The following is a 16,246-nucleotide window of genomic DNA, read 5'->3' as shown; positions in this document are numbered from 1 at the left end:
AGGTTAGAAGCAGAGACAGATCCAGACCAGGTACAGGATGAGGGACCACCACAGAGGGACAGACAGACAGACAGGTGCAGGCTCAGTGACCACCACAGACAGACAGACAGACAGGTACAGGATGAGGGACCACCACAGACAGACAGACAGACAGACAGGTGCAGGCTCAGTGACCACCACAGACAGACAGACAGACAGACAGGTACAGGATGAGGGACCACCACAGACAGACAGACAGACAGACAGGTACAGGATGAGGGACCACCACAGACAGACAGACAGACAGACAGGTGCAGGCTCAGTGACCACCACAGACAGACAGACAGACAGACAGGTGCAGGCTCAGTGACCACCACAGACAGACAGACAGACAGACAGGTACAGGATGAGGGACCACCACAGACAGACAGACAGACAGACAGGTGCAGGCTCAGGGACCACCACAGACAGACAGGTACAGGCTCAGGGACCACCACAGACAGACAGGTACAGGCTCAGTGACCACCACAGACAGACAGACAGACAGGTACAGGATGAGGGACCACCACAGACAGACAGACAGACAGACAGGTGCAGGCTCAGGGACCACCACAGACAGACAGGTACAGGCTCAGTGACCACCACAGACAGACAGGTACAGGATGAGGGACCACCACAGACAGACAGACAGGTACAGGCTCAGGGACCACCACAGACAGACAGGTACAGGATGAGGGACCACCACAGACAGACAGGACAGGTACAGGCTCAGGGACCACCACAGACAGACAGACAGGTACAGGCTCAGGGACCACCACAGACAGACAGACAGGTACAGGCTCAGGGACCACCACAGACAGACTCCAGGTCTCTGGTTCAGGTCTCTGGATCAACTCCCAGATCAAAGGTTTAGAGAACTGGGAGAATCCTCCAAACTAAGAATCCTCCCAGGAGAAGGAAACACACACACCTTGTTGAACCTCATGTCGTGAGGGACAGTGAGTGACACACACACACACACTATATATTTTCTGTCATATTGTTATTATTATGATCTGTATGAATTGTATATTTTTTGTGTTACTATGTCTCGTGCTTTGGCAATATTGTTGTTGCAACATTCATGCTAATAAAGCCTATTGAATTGAATTGACACAGAGAGAGAGACATAGAGACACACTGGGAGAGAGAGAGAGACATAGAGACACACTGGGAGAGAGAGAGAGACATAGAGACACACTGGGAGAGAGAGAGAGACATAGAGACACACTGGGAGAGAGAGAGAGACATAGAGACACACTGGGAGAGAGAGAGAGACATAGAGACACACTGGGAGAGAGAGAGAGACATAGAGACACACTGGGAGAGAGAGAGAGACATAGAGACACACTGGGAGAGAGAGAGAGATAGAGACACACTGGGAGAGAGAGAGAGATAGAGACACACTGGGAGAGAGAGAGACATAGAGACACACTGGGAGAGAGAGAGAGATAGAGACACACTGGGAGAGAGAGAGACATAGAGACACACTGGGAGAGAGAGAGACATAGAGACACACTGGGAGAGAGAGACATAGAGACACACTGGGAGAGAGAGAGAGATAGAGACACACTGGGAGAGAGAGAGACATAGAGACACACTGGGAGAGAGAGAGAGATAGAGACACACTGGGAGAGAGAGAGACATAGAGACACACTGGGAGAGAGAGAGAGACATAGAGACACACTGGGAGAGAGAGAGAGACATAGAGACACACTGGGAGAGAGAGACATAGAGACACACTGGGAGAGAGAGACACAGAGACACACTGGGAGAGAGAGAGAGATAGAGACACACTGGGAGAGAGAGAGACCCACTGGGAGAGAGAGACATAGAGACACACTGGGAGAGAGAGAGACATAGAGACACACTGGGAGAGAGAGACATAGAGACACACTGGGAGAGAGAGAGACCCACTGGGAGAGAGAGACATAGAGACACACTGGGAGAGAGAGAGACCCACTGGGAGAGAGAGAGACATAGAGACACACTGGGAGAGAGAGACATAGAGACACACTGGGAGAGAGAGAGACCCACTGGGAGAGAGAGACATAGAGACACACTGGGAGAGAGAGAGACCCACTGGGAGAGAGAGACATAGAGACACACTGGGAGAGAGAGAGACATAGAGACACACTGGGAGAGAGAGACATAGAGACACACTGGGAGAGAGAGAGACCCACTGGGAGAGAGAGACATAGAGACACACTGGGAGAGAGAGACATAGAGACACACTGGGAGAGAGAGAGGGCCCCGGCCCCCCGGACTCCGCTCCATAGCCTCCCCCGGTAGGAGCCTCTTCCCCCGGCTGTGGATGCCCTCTCGCCCGCCCCCCCTCCGGCCTCACTCACCTCGAACGAGGAACCACAGCGAGCACAACAACAGGCTCCGCAGCGCGACACCCATCTTCCTCCCGTCTCTCGGCCCGGAGCCGCGGCCCCTCAGCGGGCTGCTCCCATCGGCCTCGTCCGGCACTCTTTCCTCCGGGAATCGAACACGCAGCTTTCCGGTCGATGATATTTGTGCAGAGATCGAGCTGCAAACACGGCGTCAGTCGGCCATGGATCCGCCGCTCCGTGCCTCACATTGTCCTGCAGGAGATCCGTCGTCTCCTTCCGCTGTGAGGAAGCTGCCCCCCCTCCTCTTTCTCCTCCTCTTCCTCCTCTTCCTCTTCCTCCACCAGCTTTCTATTGTTGCTCTGGCTTCATGCTCCGAGCCGTAACGATAATGTTTACTACACCGGGAAGAAGCACGTTTCTCCCCGCCGCCGAGCGCCCAGAGCCCGGCCACAGACCGAGGAGCGAGCCGCGGAACGGAGCCGCACTTCGGCTCCTACCACGCGCACATTCCTGCGGGACTAGTTTATGACAGAGTCCCGGTTCACCGGAGCCAAGCTCCACGTCCCGGTCCGACCGACGCGGAGCCGAATGAAGACCCGGTCCGGGATGACCCGGGTGGTCCCGTTTCAGTTCAGAGGAACGAGTCGGGTTCGGTGCGGACCCTCATTCGGGTTCAACAGACTCGGATCCCTCAGAGCTCTGGACCGGAAGTCAAAAGTTTGAAAAGTGACGAGTCTGAAAAAATAAATGAAAACAAATCACCATCCAAAATAAAATGTGAATATATAATAAAAGTACTTTTGACTGCGTGGTGTTTATTTATGGATCCGAGATGTTTGGGGTTCATTTAAAATGGAAAAAGTAAGAAGATAAAATCCACAAGTGAAGTAATAACAAGGATTTAGATTTAGAATCAATACAAACTCAATATATCAAAGATCTCCATCTGAATTATTGAGTCAGAATAAAACCTATAAGTTAGATTCAGAGAACTAAAGTTTTCAATTCTAAAACAAACTGAAGGTTTTTGCACATTCTGGATTCAAATTAAAGAGATTACAAATTATTAATCAACAGTTTGTTGGTTTTTAACATCCGCTGTGAAGTAAACTTGAATCACCTGCTTCTATTAAAGATATACATCATAAATGTAATCATTTGACTTCAGTAAAACAACAACACGGTCAAAAATCACCAATTTAATCCTTACAAGAACAAAACATCACATTTCCAAATTTATGCAAAAAGCATCACATCACAAAACAGGAGCAGACTGTCACCATCGTTAATAATAATCATAATAATCAATAATCAGAAGCAACAGAAGAGAAACAGGTCGGTGCTGGTCAGGCTGCTGCTGCCCCCTGCTGGTCAACCCGGATACAAACACTCTTCTTAGGAAAATAGTGCACCGCTTATGAAAAACAATCCAATATTTATCAAAAATCACTCAGAACACAAAAGAGTGTTTCGATTTAAAATGTTCACGAGATACAAAAGCAGCACAGTGAGTCCAGGAGACATGCGGGGGGGGGGGGGGGGGAGGAGGAGGAAGAGGAGGAAGAGGGGGAGGAGGAAGAGGAGGAAAGAAGAGGGGGGGGGAGGACGCGGAGGAAAGAAGAGGGGGGGGAGGAAGAGGAGAAGGTGGAGGAGGAAGAGGAGGAAGAAGAGGGGGAGGAGGAAGAGGAGGAAAGAAGAGGGGGGGGAGGAAGAGGAGAAGGTGGAGGAGGAAGAGGAGAGGAAGAGGAGGAAAGGGAGGTGGAGAAGGCGGAGGAGGAGGAGGAGGAGGAGGAAGAGGAGGAGGAGGAGGAGGAGGAGGAGAGGAAGAGGAGGAAAGGGAGGTGGAGAAGGCGGAGGAGGAGGAGGAGGAGGAGGAAGAGGAGGAGGAGGAGGAGGAGGAGGAAGAGGAGGAGGAGGAGGAGGAGGAGGAGGAGGAGTCTACGGCCTCCTCACAGGCTTCCTGAGATTCAGGGAATACAAATATTGCTGTTTGTTCTTCGTGTTCAATTGTTTCTCGTCAAAAGAATAAATCAGCTGATCAGGAGTCAGTTAATCAATAAGAGCTCAAAACCTTCAACACGAAACATGAGATGCTTTTTTACTTTATTACCAGAGAGTTTCTCTTTTTAACACATTCATTTGGGGTTTTATTATTATTATAATTTATCGTCGGTTTTATCATGAAACTAAACAGTGTCTCGTTTTAAGAATTAACGGAACCTTCTGTGAATTAACGATAATAATCTGTGAATTAACGATAATAATCTGTGAATTGACGATAATAATCTGTGAATTGACGATAATAATCTGTGAATTGACGATAATAATCTGTGAATTAACGATAATAATCTGGTATCCAGAGAAAACATTGTGATAAAAAGAAAGACAGAAAGTTCGGTGTTTTAACGAGAAGCAAATATTCAGCCAAAGTGAACAGAGAATAAAGTCGAAACGTTGTGAGGACAAATATGTTGGACACAAATTGATTGTGATATTTAAATGTTATATTATTCTTTCATCGTTGTGATAACGTAATATTGCATTTTTTTAAACAACCAAACAGATACAATATCTGCGTCTGGTGCTTTTAAAAATCTACCGTAAATAGTTTATGACATGAAGTCGTTTATGTTCATGAAAAACTAAAACTAGCTTTGTGACGACGCCTTCTTCAGGCAATCAAAAGGGTTTATTGGTCTCCACGCGGTGCATTATTTCTCATAACCGCACAGGTTGCATTATCCTCGTTACAGAGAGCAACATGAATACCACCTGATGCCACAGGTTATGAAACGTAATGCGCACCCTTCAGCCAATCGGGATGGAGTGTTTCCACTCATCGGTGACGCAGACGTTCCGTTATCGGGTCACTTTTGTCCTGTTTCTCGTTCCCGATCGCCCCCCGAGCTCCGTCACACCTCGTAGTGAAGGTCGTTGAGCTCCAGTCTCGTGTAGTGCCGCCTGTCGAAGGACTCCATCGCCTTCCGGCCGCCGACAGCCAGAGCCAGCGTGAGTACGGCGAGCCCCAACACCATGAACGCCACCACGCCGCTCTTCACCGCCCCCCGCGAGGCCACCGCCAACGCCGGCTTCCCCCGGCCGACGCTTGAGTTCTGGAGGGCGGACTGTACGGACTGGTGGGACTGGACGGACTGGACGGACTGGTGGGACTGGACGGACTGGACGGACTGGTGGGACTGGACGGACAGGTCGGACTGGTCGGACTGGACGGACTGGTCGGACTGGTCGGACTGGTCGGACCGGTCGGACTGAACGGACTGAACGGACTGAACGGACTGAACGGACTGGTCGGACTGAACGGACTGAACGGACTGAACGGACTGGTCGGACTGAACGGACTGAACGGACTGAACGGACTGAACGGACTGGTCGGACTGGACGGACTGGTTGGACTGAACGGACTGGTCGGACAGGTCGGACTGGTCGGACAGGTCGGACTGGTCGGACAGGTCGGACTGGACGGCGCCTTTGGGGACGATGACCGCTGATAGAGTCGTCTTCGTGGGGGACAAATCAATGGTGGTGGTGGTGGGAACAGGAGTATTGGTGGTGGTGGTGGTGGTAGTGGTTGGAGTGGGAGTAGTAGTAGTAGTGGTTGTAGTAGTAGTGGTTGGTGTAGTAGTAGTAGTAGTGGTTGGAGTAGTTGTAGTAGTGGTTGGAGTAGTAGTAGTAGTGGTTGGAATAGTAGTAGTAGTGGTAGTGGTTGGGGTAGTAGTAGTGGTTGGGGTAGTAGTAGTAGTGGTAGTGGTTGGGGTAGTAGTAGTGGTTGGGGTAGTAGTAGTAGTGGTTGGGGTAGTAGTAGTAGTAGTGGTAGTGGTTGGGGTAGTAGTAGTGGTTGGAGTAGTAGTAGTAGTTGTTGGAGTAGTAGTAGTAGTGGTGGTGGTGGGAGTAGTGGTTTCAGTGTTGGGCTGTGGTGTGTCAGGAGTTCTTGGTGCAGCCTTCCTGTTGGCTGTGACAACAGGAAGTGATGTGGTGGACCTCTGTGTCGGCCGGGTGGAGATGGGGGAGGTGGTGGTCGTGCTGGTTGTGTTGCTAACTGGATGAAGCTTCCCTTTCTTGGCCATTTTGTTTATCTTTCTGCTGGTTTTGTTTGGCTTCTTCGTGGTGGCTGCTGGGGAAGTAGATGTAGAAGCTGCTGTCTCGGTGGAGGAGGTGGAGGGTGCTGGAGTTCCAGGAGGCATAGTGGCGATGATAAGGATGGGTGGAGGTGCTGCTGTGGTGGTGGTGGTTGTACTTTGTGTTGTTGTTGTTGTTGCCGGTGTGGCGGAGGTGGTGGTGGTTTGTTCCGTGGTGAACATCACGGTCAAAGGTCTGACTGTGGTCGGATGAATCAAACCTGTGAAGAAACACAAGGAGGACATTTAACATCATCTAACTGAAAAGAACAGGACAGTACCTGGTAGAGAACAGAGTACCTGGTAGAGAACAGAGTACCTGAACAGGTGGAGAACAGAGTACCTGAACAGGTAGAGAACAGAGTACGTGAACAGGTAGAGAACAGAGTACCTGAACAGGTAGAGAACAGAGAACAGAGTACCTGAACAGGTAGAGAACAGAGTACCTGAACAGGTACTAAACAGAGTACCTGAACAGGTAGAGAACAGAGTACCTGAACAGGTACTAAACAGAGTACCTGAACAGGTAGAGAACAGAGTACCTGAGCAGGTACTGAACAGAGTACCTGAACAGGTAGAGAATAGAGTACCTGAACAGGTAGAGAACAGAGTACCTGAACAGGTAGAGAACAGAGTACCTGAACAGGTACTAAACAGAGTACCTGAACAGGTAGAGAACAGAGTACCTGAGCAGGTACTGAACAGAGTACCTGAACAGGTAGAGAATAGAGTACCTGAACAGGTAGAGAACAGAGTACCTGAACAGGTACTAAACAGAGTACCTAAACAGGTAGAGAACAGAGTACCTGAACAGGTACTAAACAGAGTACCTGAACAGGTAGAGAACAGAGTACCTGAGCAGGTACTGAACAGAGTACCTGAACAGGTAGAGAATAGAGTACCTGAACAGGTAGAGAACAGAGTACCTGAACAGGTAGAGAACAGAGTACCTGAACATGTACTAAACAGAGTACCTGAACAGGTACTGAACAGAGTACCTGAACAGGTAGAGAATAGAGTACCTGAAAAGGTAGAGAACAGAGTACCTGAACAAGTACTAAACAGAGTACCTGAACAGGTACTGAACAGAGTACCTGAACAGGTAGAGAACAGAGTACCTGAACAGGTAGAGAACAGAGTACCTGAACAGGTAGAGAATAGAGTACCTGAGCAGGTACTGAACAGAGTACCTGAACAGGTAGAGAACAGAGTACCTGAACATGTAGAGAACAGAGTACCTGAACAGGTAGAGAACAGAGTACAGGATTTAGAAAACACCACAGCAGAGACAGCACTGGTGAAAATTACAAATGACCTCCTAATGCATCAGATAAAGGACTCATCTCTGTACTGGTCTTGTTAGACCTTAGTGTTGATAAAGGACTCATCTCTGTACTGGTCTTGTTAGACCTTAGTGCTGGTAAAGGACTCATCTCTGTACTGGTCTTGTTAGACCTTAGTGCTGGTAAAGGACTCATCTCTGTACTGGTCTTGTTAGACCTTAGTGCTGATAAAGGACTCATCTCTGTACTGGTCTTATTAGACCTTAGTGCTGATAAAGGACTCATCTCTGTACTGGTCTTGTTAGACCTTAGTGCTGATAAAGGACTCATCTCTGTACTGGTATTATTAGACCTTAGTGCTGATAAAGGACTCATCTCTGTACTGGTCTTGTTAGACCTTAGTGATGATAAATGACTCATCTCTGTACTGGTCTTGTTAGACCTTAGTGCTGATAGAGGACTCATCTCTGTACTGGTCTTGTTAGACCTTAGTGCTGGTAAAGGACTCATCTCTGTACTGGTCTTGTTAGACCTTAGTGCTGATAAAGGACTCATCTCTGTACTGGTCTTGTTAGACCTTAGTGCTGATAGAGGACTCATCTCTGTACTGGTCTTGTTAGACCTTAGTGCTGATAAAGGACTCATCTCTGTACTGGTCTTGTTAGACCTTAGTGTTGATAAAGGACTCATCTGTGTACTGGACTTGTTAGACCTTAGTGCTGGTAAAGGACTCATCTCTGTACTGGTCTTGTTAGACCTTAGTGCTGATAAAGGACTCATCTCTGTACTGGTATTATTAGACCTTAGTGCTGGTAAAGGACTCATCTCTGTACTGGTCTTGTTAGACCTTAGTGCTGATAAAGGACTCATCTCTGTACTGGTGTTGTTAGACCTTAGTGCTGGTAAAGGACTCATCTCTGTACTGGTCTTGTTAGACCTTCGTGCTGGTAAAGGACTCATCTCTGTACTGGTCTTGTTAGACCTTAGTGCTGATAAAGGACTCATCTCTGTAATGGTCTTGTTAGACCTTAGTGCTGATAAAGGAATCATCTCCATACTGGTCTTGTTAGACCTTAGTGCTGATAAAGGACTCATCTCCGTACCGGTCTTGTTAGACCTTAGTGCTGATAAAGGACTCATCTCTGTACTGATCTTGTTAGACCTTAGTGCTGATAAAGGACTCATCTCTGTACCGGTCTTGTTAGACCTTAGTGCTGATAAAGGACTCATCTCTGTACTGGTCTTGTTAGACCTTAGTGCTGATAAAGGACTCATCTCTGTACTGGTCTTGTTAGACCTTAGTGCTGATAAAGGACTCATCTCTGTACTGGTCTTGTTAGACCTTAGTGCTGATAAAGGACTCATCTCCGTACTGGTCTTGTTAGACCTTAGTGCTGATAAAGGACTCATCTCCGTACTGGTCTTGTTAGACCTTAGTGCTGATAAAGGACTCATCTCTGTACTGGTCTTGTTAGACCTTAGTGCTGGTAAAGGACTCATCTCCGTACTGGTCTTGTTAGACCTTAGTGCTGATAAAGGACTCATCTCTGTACTGGTCTTGTTAGACCTTAGTGCTGATAAAGGACTCATCTCTGTACTGGTCTTGTTAGAACTTAGTGCTGATAAAGGACTCATCTCTGTACTGGTCTTGTTAGACCTTAGTGCTGGTAAAGGACTCATCTCCGTACTGGTCTTGTTAGACCTTAGTGCTGATAAAGGACTCATCTCCGTACTGGTCTTGTTAGACCTTAGTGCTGATAAAGGACTCATCTCCGTACTGGTCTTGTTAGACCTTAGTGCTGATAAAGGACTCATCTCCGTACCGGTCTTGTTAGACCTTAGTGCTGATAAAGGACTCATCTCTGTACTGGTCTTGTTAAATCTTAGTGCTGATAAAGGACTCATCTCTGTACCGGTCTTGTTAGACCTTAGTGCTGATAAAGGACTCATCTCTGTACCGGTCTTGTTAGACCTTAGTGCTGATAAAGGACTCATCTCTGTACTGGTCTTGTTAGACCTTAGTGCTGATAAAGGACTCATCTCTGTACTGGTCTTGTTAGACCTTAGTGCTGGTAAAGGACTCATCTCCGTACTGGTCTTGTTAGACCTTAGTGCTGATAAAGGACTCATCTCCGTACTGGTCTTGTTAGACCTTAGTGCTGATAAAGGACTCATCTCCGTACTGGTCTTGTTAGACCTTAGTGCTGATAAAGGACTCATCTCTGTACTGGTCTTGTTAGACCTTAGTGCTGATAAAGGACTCATCTCTGTACTGGTCTTGTTAGACCTTAGTGCTGATAAAGGACTCATCTCTGTACTGGTCTTGTTATACCTTAGTGCTGATAAAGGAATCATCTCCATACTGGTCTTGTTAGACCTTAGTGCTGATAAAGGACTCATCTCCGTACCGGTCTTGTTAGACCTTAGTGCTGATAAAGGACTCATCTCTGTACTGGTCTTGTTAGACCTTAGTGCTGATAAAGGACTCATCTCCGTACTGGTCTTGTTAGACCTTAGTGCTGATAAAGGACTCATCTCTGTACTGGTCTTGTTAGACCTTAGTGCTACGTTCGACACCATTGATCATGACATCCTATTACAGAGACTGGATCAGTCGATTGGCATTTCAGGTACCGCACTAAGTTGGTTTAAATCCTATTTATCAGATCGATCTCAGTTTGTATTTGTAGACGATGAAGCCTCAATGACCACCAACGTTAATCACGGAGTTCCACAAGGTTCTGTGCTTGGACCCATTTTATTTACCTTATATATGCTTCCTTTGGGCAATATTATCAGGAAACACTCCATAAACTTTCATTGCTATGCAGACGATACTCAATTATATCTATGGATCAAACCAGAGGAGACCAACCAGCTCGCTAAAATTCAAGAATGTCTTAAAGACATAAAAACATGGATGACCTGCAACTTCCTGATGTTAAACTCAGACAAAACTGAAGTTATTTTACTGGCCCTGAACACCTCAGAGATCAATTATCTGGTGATGTGGTTTCTGTAGATGGCATTGCCCTGGCATCCAACACCACTGTAAAGAATCTCTAGTTATCTTTGACCCAGACTTGTCCTTTAACTCCACGTTAAGCAAATCTCAAGGATTGCATTTTATCATCTACGTAACATTTAAAAAATCAGGCACATCTTGTCTCAAAAAGATTAATAGTGCTTATAGTTAGGGCTGAATCAGGTTTGCCCTGGTCCAGCCCCTTGATATGCTGCTATAGGCTTATAGGCTGCTGGGGATGTTTTAGGATACACTGAGCACCTATCTCCTCTTCTCTCTCTCCTTATGGATGAATTTACATCTCTCCATTGCACCTTATTAACTCTGCTTCCTCCCTGGAGTCGTTGTGACTTCACGTCTCAGAGGGTCCATTGGACCTGGAGGTGTCTGATGCTGGTGAACCGGCCTCCCATTGGCCCTGCTGATGCCCCGCCCCCCCTCCTCTCTACCTCCTTCTGTTTCATGGATTGGAGTTCCATTCATACATTGTCATATTCATGTAATGTGTTTATGTAACTCTGTAACTCTGTTCATCTGGTCACATGACATCTATTCATCTGTCCATCCGGGGAGAGGGATCCTCCTCTGTTGCTCTCCTGAAGGTTTCTTCACTTTTTTCCCTGTCAAAGGTTATTTTTGGGGAGTTTTTCCTGATTCGATGTGAGGTCAAAGGTCAGGGATGTCATATGTGTACAGATTGTAAAGCCCTCTGAGGGGAGGTTGTGATATTGGGCTATACAAAATAAACTGAATTGAATTGAAAGTACGTTAACAGGTAGAGAACAGAGTACCTGAACAGGTAGAGAACAGAGTACCTGAACAGGTAGAGAACAGAGTACCTGAACAGGTAGTGAACAGAGTACCTGAACAGGTAGAGAACAGAGTACCTGAACAGAGCACCTGAACAGGTGAACTCACCCTTGTAGATGTCGTAGGTGTTGATGCCGTCCTGGGCCTTCATTAAGGGGCAGTCCTGCTCCGCCTGGCAGTGGAACAGGAAGCAGTTATCGTCCCCGGCGTGTTTGTTGCCGTTGAACACGGCCATGTTGCATTTGGCGCCTTCAGAAACGGTGGAGAGAGTTTCAGGAGTGAAGGATTTAAAGTTCTACCTGATGTAATATATATATATGTGCATATGAAGATGCAGGTCCAGGGAGTCCAGGTCTCAGGGAGGCTCACCTGGCTTCACGTCCTCTGAGCAGCAGGCGAGCACGCAGTCCCTCTCCGACCGGACCACGCGGGTGTCCATCGCCGTCGCCGGCCGGCTCAGCGCCTGCCGGACGTCCACGATGGCGCTCTGGTGCTGTCTGGAGAAGCACGTCTCCGGCTCCACAGCGGACACAGGAAGTGATGTCATCAGCAAGAGCAGCAGCAGCGTCCAACAGGACGGCATGGCTGGTCTGGAGTCTGTGATGAAGAACGAGGGAGGCACTGCACCTGCGTAGAGGTCAAAGGTCAACGACTATATTATGGTATGTTATCGTGTACTATACTTGTTAGCAAGCAGAGTGTCATGCTGCGTTCATGTGACGTGGGATATTTCTGCTCACGTGATATTTGACCATAAGAAAAAGTTATGAATGATCTTTAACGCTGATGTCATGTAAACATTATATTTATTGTTTATATTTAATAAACTTGTAGGGGACAAAACTAGTAATTTAAAGCTTCAAACTCTGAACACCCGAGGAGCACCTGAATGCACCGCGGCATGTTTTCTGCTTGTTTTAGGAATAAAGAAAGTAAATAAAAGCTCTCTAATCAACGCGTTCACTTGAAGCTGGCTTATTAATATTGTTGCGTAACATCGGCTGTGAAACGTTATTTTAGACTTTAAAAGCTTGTCTTTTCCAACAGACGCAGAACTAAATTAGAAAAATCAATCCGTGGAGCAGAAAATAGAAATCTAAAAATGAACTGCCGCTCCTAAAAAAAGAAGCTCACGTTTTTTGATGTTTTCTGAGAGCGAACGAGGTCCGTCGGGTTCCTGAAGGACGGAGAGGAAAACAAACGTTCTGCAGACCAGGATCTCACCGGGACGCCCAGACCCGCCCTCCATCGGAGGCTCCGTGGATCTCCGGGTCCACAGTCCTCAGACCTGGACTTCACCCGGTCCCTGTGAGGACAGAGACTCGTTATGCCCCCTTATCTCCTGTGAGGACACTCATGGTGTCTCCTTATCTCCTAGCTCCTCGTCTCCTAGCTGCTGCACCTTACAGGTGAACAATGTTACAACCATTCCTGCTCCACAGCCACTAAACATATGAATACAAGTTCAGAGATTTAAAGACACAAACGCTGTAAAATCAGAACCAACCGTTGAATACATAAATAATAAAAAAGCTCGCTTTGCCGTTCTTTGTGTGAAATAAACGTGTCGGCAGCTTCATTCATAATTAAAGAGGCTGAATATGAACAGAACATACATATGGAGGTCAAATTGAGTTTCAGTATATTTGTTGACATGAATGTTGATTATAAGAACTCACAATAAAACAAATAAAAATATATTGACTGCAGAGAGAGTTGTAGTTTGAGCATTTGGCTCAAGAAGAAACTCAATAACATATTTTAAAGCATGTTGTTGTCGTGCACCTCAAGCAGAACGACTTGTGAACACGTTTATTTAATAAATCGCCTGAACACCATCTTTAGAATATTGTGGTTTAAAGGTGTGATTAGGTTTAGCTTCGCTCAAATGATTCTTTTACAGTATTTATAGTTATTATATCATTTGGGCATCAATGGTCTTCCATAGTTATAACAGTATGTATAGTTATAACAGTATTTATAGTTATAACACTGTTTATAGTTATAACAGTATTTATAGTTATAACAGTATGTATAGTTATAACAGTATTTATAGTTATAACAGTATTTATAGTTATTATATCATTTGGTGATCAATGGTCTTCCATAATTATAACAGTATTTATAGTTATAACACTGTTTATAGTTATAACACTGTTTATAGTTATAACAGTATTTATAGTTATTATATCATTTGGTGATCAATGGTCTTCCATAGTTATAACAGTATGTATAGTTATAACAGTATTTATAGTTATTATATCATTTGGTGAACAATGGTCTTCCATAGTTATAACAGTGTGTATAGTTATAACAGTATTTATAGTTATAACAGTATGTATAGTTATAACAGTATTTATAGTTATTATATCATTTGGTGATCAATGGTCTTCCATAGTTATAACAGTATTTATAGTTATAACAGTATTTATAGTTATAACAGTATTTATAGTTATAACACTGTTTATAGTTATAACACTGTTTATAGTTATAACAGTATTTATAGTTATAACAGTATTTATAGTTATAACAGTATGTATAGTTATAACAGTATTTGTAGTTATTATATCATTTGGTGATCAATGGTCTTCCATAGTTATAACAGTATTTATAGTTATAACAGTATGTATAGTTATAACAGTATTTATAGTTATAACAGTATTTATAGTTATTATATCATTTGGTGATCAATGGTCTTCCATAGTTATAACAGTATTTATAGTTATAACAGTATTTATAGTTATAACAGTATTTATAGTTATAACACTGTTTATAGTTATAACACTGTTTATAGTTATAACAGTATTTATAGTTATTATATCATTTGGTGATCAATGGTCTTCCATAGTTATAACAGTATTTATAGTTATAACACTGTTTATAGTTATAACAGTATTTATAGTTATAACAGTATTTATAGTTATAACACTGTTTATAGTTATAACAGTATTTATAGTTATAACAGTATTTATAGTTATAACACTGTTTATAGTTCTAACACTGTTTATAGTTATAACAGTATTTATAGTTATAACAGTATTTATAGTTATAACACTGTTTGTAGTTATAACACTGTTTATAGTTATAACACTGTTTATAGTTATTATATCATTTGGTAATCAATGGTCTTCCATAGTTATAACAGTATTTATAGTTATAACACTGTTTATAGTTACAACAGTATTTGTAGTTATTATATCATTTGGTGATCAATGGTCTTCCATAATTATAACAGTATTTATAGTTATAACAGTATTTATAGTTATTGTATCATTTGGTGATCAATGGTCTTCCATAGTTATAACAGTATTTATAGTTATAACACTGTTTATAGTTATAACAGTATTTATAGTTATTATATCATTTGGTGATCAATGGTCTTCCATAGTTATAACAGTATTTATAGTTATAACAGTATTTATAGTTATAACACTGTTTATAGTTATAACAGTATTTATAGTTATAACAGTATTTATAGTTATAACACTGTTTGTAGTTATAACACTGTTTATAGTTATAACAGTATTTGTAGTTATTATATCATTTGGTGATCAATGGTCTTCCATAGTTATAACAGTATTTATAGTTATAACAGTATTTATAGTTATAACACTGTTTATAGTTATAACAGTATTTATAGTTATAACACTGTTTATAGTTATAACAGTATTTATAGTTATAACAGTATTTATAGTTATAACACTGTTTGTAGTTATAACACTGTTTATAGTTATAACAGTATTTGTAGTTATTATATCATTTGGTGATCAATGGTCTTCCATAGTTATAACAGTATTTATAGTTATAACAGTATTTATAGTTATAACACTGTTTATAGTTATAACAGTATTTATAGTTATAACACTGTTTATAGTTATTATATCATTTGGTGATCAATGGTCTTCCATAGTTATAACAGTATTTATAGTTATAACACTGTTTATAGTTATAACAGTATTTATAGTTATAACACTGTTTATAGTTATTATATCATTTGGTGATCAATGGTCTTCCATAGTTATAACAGTATTTATAGTTATAACACTGTTTATAGTTATAACAGTATTTATAGTTATAACACTGTTTATAGTTATTATATCATTTGGTGATCAATGGTCTTCCATAGTTTTCTCCCGGTGACATAATGGCGCTGCTAGCTTAAAGCGACGTAAATAACACAAAGGTCTCGGTAGTCTCGGTGGTCTCGGTGGTCTCGGTGGTCTCGGTAGTCTCGGTAGTCTCGGTGGTCTCGGTAGTCTCGGTGGTCTCGGTGGTCTCGGTAGTCTCGGTAGTCTCGGTGGTCTCGGTGGTCTCGGTGGTCTCGTTGGTCTCGGTAGTCTCGTTGGTCTCGGTGGTCTCGGTGGTCTCGGTGGTCTCGGTAGTCTCGGTAGTCTCGTTGGTCTCGGTAGTCTCGTTGGTCTCTGTGGTCTCGGTGGTCTCGGTTGTCTCGGTGGTCTCGGTGGACTTGATGGTATTCGTAGTCTTGGTGGTAGTCTTGGTAGTCTTGGTGGTCTTCGTGGTCTTGGTGGTCTTTGTTATCAGACAAAGTGTTTAAATGGCGTCAACACGCCGCTGGTTGGCGTCCCGGTAACAGTCACCGGTGTAACGGTGCTAACGGACGGCTCGGGTCTGGCT

The 16,246-nt window shown here is 44.0% G+C and overlaps 2 protein-coding genes across 2 annotated transcripts in view; both read right to left on the bottom strand.

Annotated features, from left to right (window-relative positions):
- lrp6 (low density lipoprotein receptor-related protein 6) overlaps positions 1–3,061 on the bottom strand; it is a 53,069-nt gene extending 50,008 nt beyond the window's left edge. The window contains exon 1 of the mRNA XM_034526003.1: positions 2,370–3,061. Within this exon, the coding sequence (XP_034381894.1) occupies positions 2,370–2,424 (55 nt within the window). The 5' untranslated portion in view covers positions 2,425–3,061. The remainder of the gene's footprint in view (positions 1–2,369) is intronic.
- Positions 3,062–5,269: 2,208 nt separating this feature from the next.
- On the bottom strand, positions 5,270–12,050 carry mansc1 (MANSC domain containing 1). Its single transcript, XM_034526864.1, has 4 exons — positions 11,981–12,050; positions 11,720–11,860; positions 6,635–6,714; positions 5,270–5,875 (listed from the first exon to the last, which is right to left on the bottom strand). The coding sequence occupies exons 1-4, from the start codon at positions 12,048–12,050 to the stop codon at positions 5,270–5,272; spliced, it is 897 nt and encodes a 298-aa protein (XP_034382755.1).
- Positions 12,051–16,246: the final 4,196 nt, after the last annotated feature.

Source organism: Cyclopterus lumpus, chromosome 23 (assembly GCF_009769545.1).
Source record: "Cyclopterus lumpus isolate fCycLum1 chromosome 23, fCycLum1.pri, whole genome shotgun sequence".
NCBI classification, from domain to species: Eukaryota; Metazoa; Chordata; class Actinopteri; order Perciformes; family Cyclopteridae; genus Cyclopterus; species Cyclopterus lumpus.
The sequence above is the reverse complement of the archived record's forward strand: the minus strand, read 5'-3'. Positions and strand labels throughout refer to the sequence as shown.

Coding starts and splice junctions, on each gene's coding strand:
- mansc1 (XM_034526864.1), bottom strand. CDS start 12,050: ATGGACACCCGCGTGGTCCGGTCGGAGAGGGACTGCGTGCTCGCCTGC. Junction 11,861..11,980: donor CTCAGAGGACGTGAAGCCAG/GTGAGCCTCCCT, acceptor CCGTTTCTGAAG/GCGCCAAATGCAACATGGCC. Junction 5,876..6,634: donor CCACCACCTCCGCCACACCG/GCAACAACAACA, acceptor TCCCCCACGAAG/ACGACTCTATCAGCGGTCAT.